Source organism: Miniopterus natalensis, chromosome 14 (genome assembly GCF_054644295.1).
Source record: "Miniopterus natalensis isolate mMinNat1 chromosome 14, mMinNat1.hap1, whole genome shotgun sequence".
Classification (NCBI taxonomy): Eukaryota; Metazoa; Chordata; class Mammalia; order Chiroptera; family Miniopteridae; genus Miniopterus; species Miniopterus natalensis.
This window is the reverse complement of record NC_142094.1, coordinates 40448588-40467181: the sequence shown is the minus strand read 5'-3', so window position 1 is coordinate 40467181 and position 18594 is coordinate 40448588. Positions and strand designations below refer to the sequence as shown.

Here is an 18594-nt window from a genome sequence, read left to right as displayed (position 1 = left end):
GTGAGTGTGTGTGTGTGAGTGTGAGTGTGTGTGTGTGAGTGTGTGTGAGTGTGTGTGAGTGTGAGTGTGTGTGAGTGTGTGTGAGTGTGTGTGAGTGTGAGTGTGAGAGTGTGAGTGTGTGTGAGTGTGTGTGAGTGAGTGTGTGAATGTGAGTGTGTGAGTGTGTGTGTGAGTGTGTGAGAGTGTGAGTGTGTGTGAGTGTGTGAGTGTGTGAGTGTGTGTGAGAGTGTGTGTGAGAGTGTGTGTGTGTGAGTGTGTGTGAGTGTGTGAGTGTGTGTGAGTGTGTGTGTGAGTGTGTGTGTGTGTGAGAGTGTGTGAGTGTGTGTGAGTGTGTGTGAGTGTGTGTGTGAGTGTGTGAGTGTGTGAGTGTGTGAGTGTGAGTGTGTGAGAGTGTGTGAGTGTGTGTGAGTGTGGGAGTGTGTGTGAGTGAGTGTGTGAGTGTGAGTGTGTGTGTGTGTGAGTGTGAGTGTGCGCAGCCGGCCAGGGTCGGAGGGCTGGTGGAGCCGCGCGCCCCCCTCCCCCGCAGCCCTCTGCCGCCCGCGGCGCCCCGTAGGTTCCACCTTTGAAACTGCGCTGCCGGCGGCAGACGGGGACCGGGCTTGGGGGGCGGGGCGGGGCGGGGGTGCGGGGGGAGGGCGGGGAGGAGCCTGGCGCTGGATGTGCGCTTTTGGATTGATGGATGACTGCCGGGTGGGAGCGAGCGCGCGGGTGGGAGAGTGACTGCGCGTGTGTGCGCGCGGGGTGCGTGAGCGCGCGGGGCCTGCCCATTTTCCTCCGCTCAGCGGTCTGCGGGGAGCCGGAGGGAGCGAAGGAGACGCCGCCGGCGAGAAACCCGAGGAGCCGAGCGCCCTCCGCCCCACGCGCCCTCCCTCCGGCCGCGACAGGCGCGTCGCTCGCGGGAGCGCGGTGCCCCCAGCCCGCCAGCCGTCCCTTCGGCGGCTGTGCCCCGGGACTGCGCCTGGAGCCGCCCGGACGGGGATGGTCAGTGGCCGCCGTCGTCTGGCGCGCCCGAGGGACGCAGTGAGGGCACCATGGCGCTGACGCCGCGGAGCGGGACCCCGGCGGGGCTCGCCCGTCCCCAGCTCTGGCTGCTGCTGTGGGCAGCCGCGTGGCGCCTGGGGGCCACGGCGTGCCCCGCCCTCTGCACCTGCTCGGGCACCACGGTGGATTGTCACGGCACCGGGCTGCAGGCTGTCCCCAAGAACATCCCACGGAACACCGAACGCCTGTGAGTATTGCCCCGGTCCCTAGCCGCAGGGAGCCCCGAGGCTGCCCTCCCACTCCGACAAAATTCAGGGCTGTGGGTACGGGCAGGACGGTTGGGGCCCTGCTCCGCAGCCAGTAGACGAGTCAGTGCCTGCCAGGGTCCTTCTCCAGCCAAGGGCCAGGGGCCAGGAGCCAGGGGCCAGGGGCCAGGGGCCAGGAGCCAGGAGCCAGGAGCCAGGAGCCAGGGGCCAGGAGCCAGGGGCCAGGGGCCAGGGGCCAGGAGCCAGGAGCCAGGAGCACCACTGTTCTCCTTTCCCGGGATCCAAAGGGCTCTCAGCGGGGCTGTCAGCCCCATCCTCACACCTGCATCCTGCGCTCAGCACTGGCAGGCCCTCCCCGCTGTGCCAGCACCTTATTCCTCCAGGGTGCCTGCGAATTGGTGCCAGAAAGCCTTCCTGGCACCCAGGAGGGCAGCTCCTCATGCTTGCCAGGAACCATGTTTCCTTTTGGGCACCTGGGGCTCGGGCTATGTTCTGAGTGGGGTGTGGGGATATGGGCTCTGAGGGCCTGCAGGCTGGTGCTGGGGGGCAAGATGGGATGGAGTTGAAATTTCTTTCCCTTCTTCCCCATTGTTTGACCCAGAACCTTAAGAACTCTTCCCTTGTAGGTGTCTGGCACTGGCCCCTCACCTCACATCTAGCCACCCCCAACCCTGGCAGACAATGGGATCTGAGGGATTTGGGTTTGGGGCTTAGGGTATGTTACATTCAGCACCCAGAGAGGGATAGGTGCAACCTGGATCGAGAGCTCTGTGAATAATGCTGAGAGGTCAGGAGCTTGGAGTGGGAGACATGAGGTTAAAGACATTGACCATGACAAGTCACAAAAACACCATTTCTCTTCCCATCTCTCTCACTTCTGAATTCTTGAGGAAACTCAGCCCTTTCTAGACCCGCTGAGATTTGCAGGGTATGTGTGTGTATGTGCGTGTTTGTGGATGGTTAGCATGTGTGTGTGTTTACAAACCTATATAATTTGTTTTCCCAGATTCTCTGCAGAATGAGTGTCTGTGTGAATTCCTAGTGTAGTGGTGTCACCTCACCTCAGTGCAAGAGTCCTTGTACATGGCCGTGTGTGTAGATTTTGATCGCATGGAGGGCCTTTGTGCTGCTTGCAGAGGTGACGGCTTTGGCCTCGGGAGATTTTTGAACTGGACTTTGGAGATGGCTGCTGCCCCCTTTGAAACCTGCCTGCTGCTTCTTCCCACACTCCTGGGCAACTGCAGTGGCTCTCAGGAAAGGCATATGTATTTCGATAACTTTTGATCACATTTTTTATGGCTCCCAGCTGGTCAGAGGCAGAAACCTGACCCTGGGGACTGCTGTCTCCTGGATCAAAGTCTGTATCAAGGTCAGCAATTAGTGAGGACACTTTGCCCCAGACTCTTCTTGACTGAGCTGAAAAATTCCCGTGGAGGTTTCAGAGGATTTGCAATGCAGATGCAATCTAGATGGAATAAAGGTGTGTGTGAGGGCATGTGTGTGAGTCTGGGGAAAGATGCTGGCGTGGGGAGAGGTTGGACCAAACCAAGTTTGCTTGGGGCAACCGTGCATTATCTTGTGTGGCCCTGGGGAGGGACTGAGGATCAGAAATCTGTCCAGAGGACCCCTGAGGTTGCAGGGTCACCCTCCACACCTCTTCCCTCTGGACCTACTCTCTGTTCCTTGGTGGTGTCAACAGGGCATTTCTCCTGCAACTGTTACCCTGGTAGCAGACTATGTCTGAGACACATTAGCCTCTCTGCTTTTGGATTTGAATCTTGAAATCATCTCACTCCTTGCTCTCTCTTCATCTTTAGTTTTGAGGAGAGTGTCTGATTTGACTTTCATGAACTCTTGAGCTCTTTTATGATTAAAAGAGATGTTAAATTTCCTAGTGCAGAGGAAAGAGTCGGGGCTCCAACTTCCTAGGTTGGAGTTCTAGCTCAGTCAGTTATTTGCTGTGTGACCTTGCCCAAGTTACTTAACTTCTCTGAGCTTTAATTGGAAAATGGAGCTGCAGATACATAAGGTCTCTGGTTCTTGTGATGACTGAAGGTAATGTGTGGAAGTGCCTGGTACATTACGATGCTTGCTCAGAGAGGGCTGTTGTTATGATAGGATCAATTCAGCAAATGTTTACAGAGTCAGGAACTGCCTTGGGTACTGAAGTTCCAGCTAGTAGTGAGCCCTTCCCCACCTCTCCATCCTCTGGTCTCGCCCCTCTCTGCACCCTGTACCCTGTACCTATAAGGAGATCTGTGGCAAGCCCTCAGGGATGCATAGTCAAGAGTACCAGGCAGGGAGACATCTAACTGTAAGCTTTTGGGAGAAGGCCAGGTGCACAGCGTGGTGGGGCTGTCGCCGGGGGCATTGAAGTGAGAAGCCCTTCTCTGGGGTAAAGGCACTTCTCAGAGCATAGGTCATTTTATCAGGGCACTTGGCAGTGGTTGGGTTGATTTTGTCAAGCAGAGAGGGCGGGCAGCCAGAGAGAGGAAACGCATGAGCAAAGGCCTGCAGGTGTGAGTGAGCCTGGCCGGCTGGGCACACGGACCAGCTTTGCTCTGGGGCTGAAACATGCTGTGTCCAGTGGGATGCAATGGCACTTGAGGCTGGGAAGGTTGAGAAGAGTCAAAAAGGCCTTTCTGTATGTGGATTTTTCCTTTGGGGACTTCAGGGTTTGCATACAGAGGTGAGTTATCGTAGGGTGAGGTCTGATCTTTGCTGTGTAAAGCTTCTCAGGCTGGGAAAGGATGTAGAAAGCAGAGGGAGCCCACCTTTCAACAGGCAGGCTGCGAAAGAGCCATTTGAGGAGGAAAGAACGCCTAAGAAGAGGCCTTGGGGAGAGCCTACGTGGACTCAAAATAACCGTGGCAAATGCTCTTTCTAATCAATATGAGTGTTGTGCAGTGTCAGAGCCTGAACCGGCAGCCTCTTCTGAGGCTGTGAAATTTGTATAGATTGCAGCTGTGCATTCACCATTTGTCCTCTGGGAAGTTTCTACAGCAGCCCACGAGGCCCGGCAACTTTATGATCATATAGCCCATAACTCTGGATCCAGGCCTGTCCCTGCAATGGGAAGAAATTGTCATTGGTTTGCTTCAGGGACTTCTGGGAAGAGGCTGTGCAGGCAGGTCCCAGAGCTGCTGAGGACATTGCCTGAGCCAGAGGGGCTGTGGGGCTGGTGGGCTGGATGGAGAAAAGGTGCTGAATAATTTACTGCCATGGAACAATTAAAATACCAAGTGAGGTTTGGGGGTTTGCTGGAGGAGGCCTGGAAGCTTGTCTCTTTGCAAGACTCAGAGGGACCCAGCCATGGCCACTATTAATTGTCTTTTTTTCCACTTAAAGACCTTGACTTTCATTTGGATATTTTTTTATAAATGTGGTTTTTAAATATGTTTTTATTGATTTTTAGAGAGAGAGGAAGGGAGAGGGAGAGAGAGAAACATCAATGTGAGAGAGAAACATCGATCAGTTGCCTCGCATATGCATCCCAACTGGGGATCCAGCCCACAACCTGGGTATGACCCCTGACTGGGAATTGAACTGGCAACCTTTTGGTGTATGGGACCACGATCAACAATTGAGCCACACTGGCCAGGGCCAGTTGGATTTTTTTAAATTAAAAAATCTTTTGAACTAGAATGTTCAGGAAAGTATGATAAGAGTATGTGTGGACACTACTTCTCCTTTCCACCCTGGGCAATCATGTTCTGGGCTTGCCACAGATCCCCTTATAGGTACAGGGTGCAGGGTGCAGAGAGGTGCGAGACCAGAAAATGGAGAGGTGGGGAAGGGCCCTGGGCTGGCCTGCTGCTTGTCAGGCCATGGGAGCCCACTTTCCTGCCTTCTTCCATATGTCCCTTTGCCTCCTGGCCAGTTTGTCTACTGTCCTAGTTCCCTGCTACAGAGGCCCAGGGGTGCCATGCCTTCTCCCAGCTCAGTCCCCTGAGTCTGGAGGTCCCATTCAATAAGGCTGGGTGGTCATGCCCAAAGAAGATGGCCCAGGGCATCCGCAGGCTGATTGTCTGGGAGCCTGTTTGGAATTCCAAATAATGATTGAGTGGTGGTGTAGTGAGAGGAGCCAGGGGGCCAGACTGAAACCATGTCTACCACCCGGGCGTGGCTGGCCTGGGCTGTCTGAGCAGGACTCTTTGGTCTCCTGCAGCGGAGACCCACACTGGGCAGGGGGACTTGCTTCCTGGTGGGACTCTCATCTCCAGTAGCAGGTGCGCTGGGCTTACTGCTGGGCTCTCAGTGACTGATGGTAGGGCTCCAGTGCTGTCCTCCATACTCTCTGAGACCCAGTTTCTGTCTGTGAAAGGGGTTGGTGACAGCTTTGCAGGGTGCCAGTGAGGATTAAGTGAGTGAGTACAGTGGAGAGGGCCTGGTGGCATGTGTGCCACGTGGCTGGTGCTCTACCCCCCCTCAGCCTGTGGGGAAAGTGACACTACTGCATAGGCCTTTGCCAGGAGTCACTCATACTATGTGGGTGAAAATGCTCTGTAGTTCAATTAAGTGATGTTATTTTTTATTATTTAAGAAGCTCAAGCTAAGGTTTGAGGATTCAACTGGGGCAGGAGAGTTTGGGAGGTAAACATTTGGGTGTCAGCGGTGCTGTACTGGGGCATCTCTGTACTGGGGCATCTATGACCCTGTCCCCTGGGCTTTGGAGTCAGGGAGCAGGGCAGTCCTGTGCAGGGACTCTCTGTAAGGTGGATGGCATGATGGCTGATCTGGAGCCAGCTCGCCTGGGTTTTTAGCCTCTCTCTGACATTCAGCAGCTGGGAGACCTTGGGCAAGTTATGGGGTTTAATTCATTCATTCAAAAGATAGCTACCTATTGAATGTCTGCATTGGCTGAGTGAATGGTGTCAGACAGACACCCTCTCCCTGAGTTTTAGTCCGGCAGGGGAGATAGAGATGAATGACACAATGTGAGAATAAATGCGTAATTACAAGCTGCCGTAAGTGCTCTGGAGGAAAGTGACTTCTCAGACCCCCGCTTCCTTGCCCATAGAGTGGGGATTGTGACAGGATCTGCTTCAAAGGGTGCTCCGAGGATTAAATGCGGTGATGCTGGGAGAAGCACTTTGCACGGGACCCGGCACACAGCAAGTGACCAATAAATGGTATTATTATTGTTATTAACGTGACAGAATTGCAGGGACGGGAAAGAAACTTGGGCACCACTCAATGCCGGATCCCAGCATGGCCCTTCTCTCCGGTCCCTCAACAGGCAGCTGCCCGGCGCTCTGCTCCCCTGGGAACCCTGGAGCATGAGACTGGGCTGCCCCTTCCTCCGTGACCCCTCTCCAAGGCAGGGGACTGGGGGGGGGGGTGGCCCAGGCCGCCCGAGGCTGCCAGCAGGGGCGGCCGTGCTCTTCTGGGGCTGGACGAGAAGCGCCGGGACAGGCGGCTCCTGCTGTATGCGGAGCAGACGGGAGCCTGGCGGAGTTGCTGCCTCCAGTGCTGTGCCGGCATTAGCAGCTCGGCAGGGCTCTCGCTTAATGGGATTTTCTTCCCAAATGCTGTAATTATCGCCATACAAATACTTATTACCCAGAGCAGATGACGGCCGGGCTTTGGGCAGTCGCCAGGGAGCTGGGCTGGGCTGGGGGTGGGGGTGGGGATGGAGAATTGGCTCTTCTTTTTGACGGAGCTCTCGACCCCCTCCTCTCCTTTCTGGAACCCAGCCTGTGGCGCACAAACAGCTGTTGGGCACCTGCCGTGTGCACAGTGTCTAGAGAGGTCCAGGGTGCGGACCCTTCTGGGAGCGTGCGGCCTGGTGCGGGGCAAAACTTTCTGTCTGTGAAAGAGCAAATGCGCAAGGATGTCCATGGGGACAGAGAGTGCGGTGGCTACCAGTGCAGGCTTGGGTGCGAGAATGCCCAGTTTGAATCCGTCAACTGCCACCTAAGAGATCTTGGGCAGCTTCCTAGAGACTTGATTTCCTCGTCTGTAAAATGAGGCCAATGATAGCACTTACCTGGCGGGGCTGTGAGTTCAAACGAGATGCTCCATTTAAGGGGTTAGAATAACGTTGGCTCGCAGCAAGGACTTTGTCAGTGTTAGAAGTGAGATGGGAGAGAGAGATGGAAGGAGGGCTTGGGTCCCTGCAGTGACCGGGGATGTGGGATTTGAAGGTTGGGCAGGACTTAGGTAGGTGGAGAGGTGAAGGGAGGGCAAGGGCATCTGGGGACACTCAGAAGGTGGAAAGGAGAGTGAGGGGCTGACCCAGCTGAAGGGGTGAACATTTGTGTTGCTGAGTTCTGAGGGAACAGAAGGTAGTAATGGATGGGCACCGGGCCATGAGGCTGGGAAATGTGCAGCCATCAGAGGTGGTGTGTGCAGAGGTGTTTAAAAAAATTTTTTTTTTTTTTTACTATTCCATGAATTTTAAATAAATCTACAGAGTTGTGTAAACATCATCACAATTTGATTTCAGAATATTTTTTTCACCCCAAAATAGCCCTTGTTCTCATTTTGACTTTTAATTTTGTTGTAATTTCAAACTTACAGAAAAGTTGCAACAAAAGTATAAGGAACTCCTGTAGAGGTTATCCAGATTCTGTTGTTCATATTTCCCCCACTCGCTTATCATGTATTTTACACACACACACATGCACACTTTTTTTCTGAACCATTTCAGGGTAAGATGGACACACTCACCTTTTTTCTCTAAATACTTCTGTGTGTATTTTCTAAAAACAAGTTGGCAAAATCAGAAAACTTAACATTGATAAGATACTGTTATCCACCCATGTATACTCATGAACTAATACATGAGTTCATGTATGAATTTTATCAGTTGTCCCCAAAATGTCTTTCATGGCTATTTTTTTCCGGGTCCAGAATTCTGTCCAGGACCAAACATGGCATTTACTTGTCATGAGTCTTTAGTCTCCTATAATTTGGACTAGTGTCTCGGCCTTTGTTTTTCTTGACCTGGATGTTTTTGAAGAATACGGGCCAGTTATTTTGTAGAATGTTCCTCAATTTGGCTTTGTCTGCTCTTTTTTTTATGATTGCATTCAGGTTATGAATTTTTGGCAGGAATGCTAAATGAGTGATGTTGTGCCCTTCTCAGTGGGTAGTGTCAGAAGACACATGTCAATTTATCCCAATATTGGCAATTTTAGCTTTGATCACTGGGTAAGCTGAACAGTTACTATTTACTCTTAGTTATTAATTAGTAATTTGTGAGGAGGTACTTTGAGGCTATGTAAATACTCTGTCCCACATTCTGCCAGTGGGAGCCATTTCAAGCTGCTCCTGTGTCCTTTTGACAAGATCCTTTGAGCACCTGCCCCCAGGGGTTTTAGGTGGCGAGTGACAAGTGCAAGATGTTCTGTTGCCTGGCTTTGGTGTGGAGAGTAAATGGAAGGTGAGGCCAACTGGTAGTGGGAATGACTGTGGTTTCTAGCTTTTCTGTGACAGTGGTTTTGCTGTCATTGCTGTATTTTATTTTCTAAAAAATTTAAAAACTTTCATTTTGAAATGATCTTAGACTTACAGAAAAGTTGTGAAAATAGTCCAGAGAGAGTCCCACACACCCTTCACCCAGCTTCCCCTGATGTTGACATCTTTCTTAACCCTAGTATGATGACCAAAACAAAGAAATTAACATTGGTACACTATTTAACTAAACTACAGACTTTGTTCAGATTTCACCAGTTTTCCCACTAATGTCCTTTTTCTATTATAGGATGCAATCTTGGATTCCACCTTGAATTTAATAGTCATTTTTCCTTAGTCTCCTTCAATCTGTGACAATTCCTTGGTTTTTTCCTTGCTTTTCATGACCTTGATGCTTTTGAAAGTAGTGGTCAGTTATTTTGTAGAAGGTTTCTCAGTTTGGGTCTGTCTGGTGTTTTCTCATGATTGGATGAGGTTATGCATTTTTGGCAAGAATGCCTCAGGGGTCATGATGTGTCCTTCTCTGAAGACCCTAACAGAGGATGGATGACATCGATATGTCTCATTGCTGGTGATGTTAACGCGATCTCTTGGTTAGGATGGTGTCTGCCAGGGGTAGAGGGTGGTGAGCAGAGTTGGGCGATGCAGGGAGGTGGTGTTGCAGACAGAGGTCAGTGTCAAGGCGTTAGTTGGTGGGTGGCCTCTCCTGTGAGTGGCAGCGAGTGGAGAGCAGTTGGCAGGCATGTAATGGAGGCCTGGTGGCTAATAGTGCAGGGTTGTGGTTTTGGGGATAGCTCCAAACCTGGGAAGGGGATTGGCAAAAGCAAGACCGGGTCTCAGTAGTGAAGGGACTGGGGTGCAGTTTGGGCCTTAGAACAGAATACATCACAGAGTTGGGGTTAAGAGCTGGGCTCTGACCACCTCACATCCATTAGGACGGCTGACTAATATAAAGAAAACAGGAAATAAGTGGTGGTGAGGATGTGGAGAAACTGGAACCCTTGTGCACTGTTGGTGGGAATATAAAATGGTGCATCCACTATGGAAAAGAGTATGGTGATTCCTCAAAAAGTTAAACATAGAATTACCCTATGATCCAACAAATCTACTCCTGGGTATATACCTAAAAGAGTTGAGAACAAGGTCTCAAAGATACTTGTAGACCCATGTTCACAGCAGTACTATTCACAAGCACCCCAAGTGTCCACTGAGGGATGAGTGGATGGACACAATGCGGTGTAACACAAATGGAATATCATTTACCTTGAAAAGGAAGGACATTCTGATAAGTGCTACAACGTGGATGAACCTCGAGGACATTATGCTGAGTGGAATGAGCCAGGCACAACAAGACAGATACTGTGTGATTCCACTGATCCAGGTGTACTCTAGTTACCTTGAGTATAATATACAGAGACATAAAGTCGAGTGGTGGTTGCCTGGGGCTGGAGGAAGAGAGGAATAAGAGTTAGTGTTTAATTGGTACCGAGTTTCGGCTTTTCAAGATGAAAAAGTTCTGGGGATCTGTTGTACAACAATGTGAATATACTTAACACTACTTAACCGTGCACTTAAAAATGATCAAAGGGTTAATTTCATTATGTGTGTTTTTCCACAATTAAATATTAGAAAGAGAAAAAAGAGAGAGCTGAGCCCTGAAGTCAGATATGTCAGGGTTCAAGTCTTACCTGTCGAACCTGCTTCTATTATGGTTGTGATTGTACAGGTCTTGCTAGTGTCCAAGCCAAGGAAACAAGATGGTCCCCAGGAGCCAGGGCAGAGCTACATGGGTAGCAAGCCTGCCCCGGTGTGGTCCCGATTCCTCAGCCCTGGGGCCTCTTGACTATCACTAGGTTTAGGACTGTCCTGGGCTGAGGTTGGTGCTGGGCCTGTGGGGTCCGCGGGGGGGTTGGAGGAGCCTCTGGGTCATGACCTGCTGAGGCCTGGGGCCTGTGGGGAAGGCTTAGCGGCTGACTGGAGCACGTGCCAGGCCTCCGGTGCCATGTGCCCACAGGGGGTTGGGATGCTCTGCGGGCCTGGGGCAGGAGGTCTGACCAATCGCAAGGACAAGTTGGAGTGAGCTAGGCAAAGAGGAAGGAGGGAGCGTTCCAGGTAGAGGGAATGGCGAGGTCAAAGGCTCTGCTCCAAGAGGGAAGCAATCAGAACGCCATGCGGGGCCGGCCACGCGGCCTCCTTGTTCACGGGAAGATTTTTGTCTTCATTCCAAGCGCAATGGGGATTCATTGAGGGGCTTAAATGGGGAGTGACATGATCAGATTTGCATCTTGAAAAGGTCACTCTGGTTGTGGCTTGGAGAACAGATTGGAGGGGAGCCAGAAGGAATGTGGGGAGCCTGGGCAGAGGCTCAGTGGGGCCCCAGGTGCAATGGCAGGCATAGGCACGTGGCCGCTGACCTGCCGGTCAGGGTGTTTGGCCTCGTCTGTCCCCAGCTGCACAGGAAAATTCTTCTTTCCCTCAGTTCTCCGGTCTGACTGTACACTCTCAGCGCCATGGATTTGGCCAGGCTAAGATTTCAAAGGACAGAGAACTGAGGTGTACAGTCTTCCAGCCCAGAGGCCTGGCTCAGTCACAGGCAGAGCATCTGTTTATTTTTTGGAGACTCGGCCAGATGGGATTTGGAGGGGGCCCGAGCCGCCTCATTGCCATAGCCTGGGCTGTAGTGGGAATGTTCTGGTCCCCAGTGAAACAGTACCAGGAATGGCGGGAGCTCCAGAGCAAGAAATGCTTGTGAGGAGTGTGGGGCCCCAGAGCACCCCTCGAGGGGCCCACGGTGCTTATTCCTGCAGTTCTAGGAAATCTGAAGGTTTCTTTTGATTATCATGAATACCCAGATGCTGGGGATCAGATTCTTGTTTCCTGAGAGGATTCAAGAAATCCTGTGTGTTTTTGTTTTTCCCTCAGTAACTTTGCTTCAGAGGATTTTCTCCAAAGTCTTTTACCACCGAGGTTTTCCTTTCAGGATTGGACCACACAGGCACTGATGGGAATCAGGGCCATCTGCCACCCAGTGTACTTCCTCCTGGGGGACAAGAATGGGTGCAGACCCATCACTTTCGGAAGGGAGACAAACATCTTAGGGCGTCTTCCTTGGCATCCTGGGGCCTGCGGGGCCTGAGTAGCTGGCTTCTCCCTGCTCAGCGTGGCCCTGCCAGAGCTGAGCCTGGGGCACTCACCCTCCCGGAGCAGCCATAGTCCTAGAGGAACACAACAATAGCAGCAACAGTAGTAAAAACAGTCGCAGCAGGTAGTACTTACACGGAGCACTGCTCTTGGTGTTTGAGAAACATTGAGTCGGTGTCAACCTCACCGCATCTCACACAGGTGGGCACTTCCATTATCCTCACTATCGTCATTTCACGAATGTAGAACCTGAGGCCCAGAGAAGCTAAGCTCCTTGCCTAAGGTCACAGAGCCAGTAATGGGGAGCAGGATTTTGAAGCTGGACAGTTTAGCTCCAAAGCCCAAGCTTTTAGCCACTAAGAATGACTAAAAGTGCACTTTGCTCAGTGGCTGGGAAGCTCCCTGATCTTGCTGCTCAGGCAGAGCAGACAGCCCCCCCCCTTCTTTTAAAGTGCTTTGCATATAAGTATACTATCTCTTCTAAAATTTTTAAATTTGTTTTATTGATTTTAGAGAGGGAGGAAGGGGGGGGAGAGAGAGAGGGAAACATTGATTGGTTGCCCCTAGCACATGCCCTGTCTGGGAATCAAACTCATGACCTTACGGTGAACAGGACGACACTCCAACCAACTGAGCCACACCGGCCAGGGCAGAGCAGAGTGTCTCATTACAGGGCCCCAGTGTTTCCTACCCAAAGCATCCAAGTAGTTTCTCAGCTCCGTCCAAGGCATGAGCACTCAGGGGTAGGGGTGGGCTTGACAGAGCCCATCAACATGAGGCATCACGAGGTAGGAACGGACATGGATTCACACTGGCCTGGTTTTGATCCTGGCCCCACCACTTATTAGCTGTGTGACACTGGGAAAATTACTTCATCAATCTGTGCCTTAGTTTCATCTTCGGCAGGATGGAGAGAACATGGTTCATCTTGCAGGTTACTGGGAGGTTACAATGAAATGAAGCATGCTTGGCATTAGGCTCAGGGCCTGCACACAGTAGGTGCCCAATAAGAAGTGGTGGATGTGGGCTCTGGTTGCAAGAAGCTCAGGGTCCAGGGTGCTTCCTGAGAAATGAGGCTGGGAACTGCTCCAGAGGGCCCACCTGACTTGGCTGCTCTGGCTTCAAAGGTCTTAAGGTCATAGCAGCTTCTCCCATTTTTCTTAGGTGGCTTCCTGGGGAGGGGATCTCCATGGCAACACACAACAACACCTGTTAGAGGAATCAGGTGTTGGAGAAAAATGACCTCCTTGCCTCGTCCAGCAGCCTCTGCTGAGGGTTGAGGGGAAGTGGCTGGCCCAGGCTGGAAACTCGATCCTGGCGGGGAGAGGGCCAGCTACCCAGTGGAGGTCATTTTCTCAGCCTAAGTGGTGATAATGCCTCCTTAAGCAGCAGGCCGCAGACCTGGGAGCCTGCTGAGCCTCAAGGCTGCCTTCTCAAGGGCTTTCCCCTGAGAGGAGGCACTCAGCCCAGGGGTTAGAGAGCAAGGCAGCTGGGGGGAGGCTGGAGAATGGGGAGGCGTGGGCCTCCATGGGCATTCTTTTTTTTTTTTTAAAATATTTTTATTGATTTCAGAGAGAAGAAGGGAGAGGGAAAGATAGAAACATCAATGATGAGAGTCATTGGTCGGCTGCCTCCTGCATGCCCCTGACTGGGGATCGAGCCCACAACCCGGGCATGTGCCCTGACTGGAAATCGAACCATGATCTCCTGGATCCTAGTCTGATGCTCAGCTGCTGAGCCACACCGGCTGGGCTCCATGGGCATTCTTGCTGGAAGCCACCAGCAGCACCCTCCGAGAGAGGCTGAGTTTGCTCTTCTGCCTGCCTGTTCCGGCCTTTCCTTGCCTTGGGGTGGAGTGAGGTGTAGGAAGTGAGGAGGGGGCTGGAATCCACTGATGGTGGGCTAAGGAATTTGTCCTGGAGTCTGCACAGTGGGGCCTGGTGGAAAAAGGTCAGAAGAGAGACATGTAAATAAGATCCCTCCACCCCCACCGTGCCCGCCTGGTGGGAGTCTCATCTTTAGAGTTTCCTGAGTTCCAGATTGGATTCTGCCTTGTTCAGACAAGTCTTGGTGTTTGTCTCTGCCTCAGTTTTGCTGTCTGTAAAATGAATAATTATTGTAGTCAAATGTCTTATAAACCATGGTTGCCGTGAAAAGGAATGGGAGAATGATTGTAAAACTCATCGGTTTTTCCATGACTTTTGACTGAGTAATTCCATTGCTAGGGAGGTATTTCTCCCAAATGCCCACCAAACTTTATGCAGTAGTATTTATAATTGAACAATATCAAAACAGCCCAAGTGTTCCAGTAACCGGGAATCACGGACACCCCTGGAACTTGATCTGTCCAATTGAAGAGACATTTCATGGCCAGACAAAAGCCATAAGTGGGGGACAAGCAGGGTGTGACATTGTAGGTGTTTATAACATTTATGTCTCATGCATCCTCCTGTCTTCAGAACCTTGCAGAATGCTTTGCAAACAGTAAGTCTTCAATAAATATTTTTTGAATTATTTCAACTATATAAAAATTGTACCCAGTCCCAGCCAGTTTGGCTCAGCGGTTAAAGCTGGCCTGAGGGGTCCTAAGTTGGATTATGACCAAGGGCATGTACCTTGGTTGCAGGCTCGATCCCCTGCTCAGGTTGGGGCACGTGCAGGAGGCAACCAATTGATGTGTCTCTCTCACATCCATGTTTCTCTCTCTCTCTTCCTCCCTTCTACTCTCTCTGAAAAGCAATGGAAGGATTAAAAAAAAATTGTACCCAAAGGAAACAGGCATGGGAGGAAATATTCCAGAATGTTAACCAGAGGTTACTTTTAGGTGATGAGTTTATGTGTGATTTTAATTTTTTCCCTTTATTTTTCAGGAAATTGAAAAAATTCAATAATGTGCATTTATTACTTTTATTTTTAAATGCCATAGCTTGAATATTAATGTTGGCTTATACAAACATAGATGTCTTTAAAAAAATTCAAACTGCAGAAAAGTATAAAAAAGAGTCGCCTCAAGTCCAACTACGCAGCAGTTACAGGCATTAATATGTGGCAGACAGCCTCCTGTGAGCTCGTTCTGCACATGTGCCTGTGTCGATGTGTGTGTGAGTTTTTACATAAGCAGGCTCACAGAATACAAGTGTCATATAACCCTTTTCCGTGTACTGTGCATGGACAGCTTCCTCGTCAATATGAACTGATCTGCACCATTTTAAATACTGCATAGTATTGGTTTCACGATGTGTTGAAAGTCAACTAAGCGTTGCTCTGTTGATGTCCATTTAAGTTGAACATTTTGCTCTGAGACTCAATGCTGATGCATCTTTATAACCAAAAAATTAAAAAAGCCAAACATTCCTCGTGGTTTTGGGTTTGGGGATGAAAGTTTCAGTGACACAGCCCAGTCATGTTGTGGAAGGAGCAGATTGGGGTGCAAGCACAAGCGAGGCTCAGGGCTGGCTGTCTCAGGGAAGAGTATTTAGTTCAAGAATTAAAAAAAGAGACCTTTACATTGAAAAGAGCTCTTCTCACAGGGAGAGGTGTCCTCTTGGCATTTAGGGCGAGATACGGCTCCGTCTGGGGCTCTCACCAATGGCCTCGTTACCTTGGAGAGGCCTTAAGCTCCTCTGAGAGATCCTGTTAGAAAGGAGATGGGGAGCGGGGAATGAGTTTTTCCAGCTGCTCCCAAAGATCAAGAGCCAGGCGCAGGGGAAGGGCAGAGAGAGTGATGAGCTGGGTGAATTATTGGCTTGTCAACTTGGGGAGGCAGCCAGGCCTGGTAGAAGAAGCCTGGGCTCTGGGATCAGATGGCCACAGCTCAGATCGCTGCTCTGTCATTTACCAGCTGGTGACCTGGGGAAGACACCCCATTCTTCCCTCATCTATAAGATGGGCACAATAACTCTGTCCAGCCTGGTGTGAGGATGGGCGCCAAGCCCAGTTTCTGGAGTACGTGGAAACTAATAACGTGTTGTTCTTAGTGGATGCAATTCTAGAGCATCATCCAGTCCAAACGCACTTCTGAAACACGATTAGGAAAGAGAACTTTCTGTTATTCAAAGCAGCTTGGGTTTGGGTTGAGCACAGTTGGTAAGAGGTGAGACTGGGCTGCAGGTGACCATGGTGTGGTGACAGGTTGTTGCCAAGCACGTGGTGACTATGATAGTGGCTCTGAAGTTGGAGCTGTGCCCACAGGTTAGATGCAGAGGTGACATCTAGGTTTGGAGCGAGGCCCGAGTGAGGTCCTGCTGTGTGTGGCTCTGGGGAATGGAAAGCCTGACTCCTGGAGGGGCCTGTCTTTCTGAGGTGTGCTAGCTCCCCTGTGACGGGACTGGCCCTGCAGGGGCTGAGTGAGCTTCCTTAGGAGGCTGGCTGGGGAGGTGGGACCAGACAGCCTTTAAGGTGGGTTCTAGTCCAAGGTGCCCAGGGCATGGCTGGGGAGGGCTGAGGAGGAATTCATGGGCCTTGGAAGGGAAGAAGGGCCAGAGGCTGGGGTGATGTGAGGGTAGGAGCCACTGCTGCTGCAGGCAGGCCCTAGGACCAGACAGTGGGCTCCCTCCCTTCTTTAGCCCTGCCCTCCAGTCCTCCCCCTGCCTCCCACCCTCTCCTTGCTACAGGACTGACCTCATGGCAGGCTCCTGCCCAGAGACCTCACTGGCTCCCTGTCTCTCCACTGCTTACTTTCTCAGACTCTGTGTGATCTGGACCCACCCTCCCCCAGCCCTTCTTCCCCTGGCTCCCGACTCTCAGCCTGGGTCCCCCCGCCCCACGGATTCACTGGATATTCTCCTTCTCTGGAATGTCCGCTCCGACCCTCCTGCTCTGCAGATCTGCCTTGTCCTTCAGGTCTCAGCTCGAGACCCACATCCTCAGTTCCCATGAATGGCACCACCCACTCTGCTCTCTCCTGTTCAGAATATGGACAGCTCGCAGGAACCAGTGCCACCAAATGATAACAACAGTGTCCACAACAGGGCCCTTTCAAACTGCAGGCCTTGCTCTTTATTTGCTTATATGCCTCATGCGAACCCTGTGAGGTAGGCACAGTTATTATCCCCATTTCATAGAAGAGGAAACTGAGGCTCAGCAAGGATTCCACCTAAATAGCTTCTAATTGGCTAGTTTCCAGATTCTTTCCTGTGTGAATGCCTCGTCTCTCTAACTAGACGGAGCTCATTCAGGACCAGAGCTACAAGTTGGGTTTAGCAGAACTCCCAGCACTGTGAGTTCCTGCTGGTTGGACATCTGCTGAAAACAGGCCCCAGCTTGTTGGGCCTCCACACAGACTTGAGGGTCCCGGGCTTGGCTGAGAAGAACTCAGCTCTGCTGGTCAGATGACAGGCTTGAACCAGGTAGAGAAAGAACCTGGAGCTGAGCCCCTGGCCTGAGGGCCGACCCTGCACATCTCACCAGTTTCTTCTCTCCTTTTCTCCACCAGGGAACTCAACGGCAACAACATCACTCGGATCCATAGGAACGACTTTGCAGGGCTCAAGCAGCTGCGGGTGCTGTAAGTATGGGATCCTGCTCCTGCTCATAACCTCCCTCCTTCCCCAACCCTCGGCAATGGCCTTGTGGGTCCTACGCAGAGCCCTGGCTGTGGGTTTTAGGGTTGTAGGCAAGTTGGGCTCCTTCGTGTGGAATCAGTCTTGGGACACCCTGAGGGGAGTGGGGTGGAAGTGATGGTGAGTCCTGACTCAGGCCAGCCACTGCCTCCAGCATGGCTGAAAAATTGGGTATGGTGTAGGCGCCAGTAGTGGCTGCCTGGCAAGACCTGGGCTGGACAGATGGGCTGTCTTGTCCACTGGTTGTCTCCTGGGGTGAGGAAAGATCAAGTGACCATGAGGAATCTTTAGGTCTCTGTCTTTGTTTGCTCAGTCTGCTTTAACAAAATACTATAGATCGGGTGGCATAAACAACAGAAATTTATTTTCTCACAGTCCTGGAGGCTAGAAGTCTAAGATCAAGGTGCCACCAAGGGTTGGTTGTGGTGGGGCCTCTCTTCCTGGCCACCTTCTTGCTGTGTCCTCACATGGCCTTTCCTGTGTGTACAGGAAGAGCTCTCTGGTGTCTCTTCTTATAAGGACACCAGTCCTATCAGATTAGGGCCCCATCCTTATGACCTCATTTAACCTTAATTACCTCCTTAAGCGCCCTATCTCCAAATATAGCCACATTGGGGCTAGAGCTTCAGTGCATTAATATTTGGGGGGACACAATTCAGTATATAACAGTCTCTATAGTTCTTTTGAACCTGTGGCCCAAAAGATTCCCTGCCAAGGGGCTGTCCCTGACTTGAGAGGGTAGGTGAGTGGGAGCAGTGGAGGACAGAGGTGACTTCCCTGGGTTGGCTGACAGTGGCAGATATTGGAGGTAGTGGACACTACTCTATTGGAAAAGGAACCATCCATCAGCAGCACCTCCTTTGTCATGCTGGGCAGGGGTGAGGAGCGAGGAAAGGGTGTTAATCCCTTCTCTCTTCTGCTGATCTCCATGCAGAGGTAGCATGTCATGTGTGCATTCTGATGCATTCAACATCAGACAGTCATAGGATCCCTCACGCTCTATTCCCAAGGTAGTGCAAGGGTCCTGGGGCCTCAGTTCTTTCAGAACTACTGGCTTTGCATCTCTGAGGATCTTTGGGGGAGCTGGGGACCTTGTGGCCACTCCTTTCTGGGGTCATAGCTGTCAATGACTGGGGCGGGAGTCTCTGCTGCTCCAGAACCCACTGATCTCTGACCCCATCCCAGGATCCAGGAACCTTTTCTGAGCCGGAGGAAGGCCCCCTCCC

The 18594-nt window shown here is 51.5% G+C and overlaps 1 protein-coding gene across 1 annotated transcript in view; it reads left to right on the top strand.

Annotated features, from left to right (window-relative positions):
• The first annotated feature begins 1031 nt into the window (after positions 1–1031).
• Positions 1032–18594, top strand: part of SLIT1 (slit guidance ligand 1) — a 132428-nt gene continuing 114865 nt past the window's right edge. Inside the window, exons 1-2 of the mRNA XM_087824481.1 lie at positions 1032–1228; positions 17242–17313. Coding sequence (XP_087680607.1) covers positions 1032–1228; positions 17242–17313 — 269 coding nt within the window. The remainder of the gene's footprint in view (positions 1229–17241; positions 17314–18594) is intronic.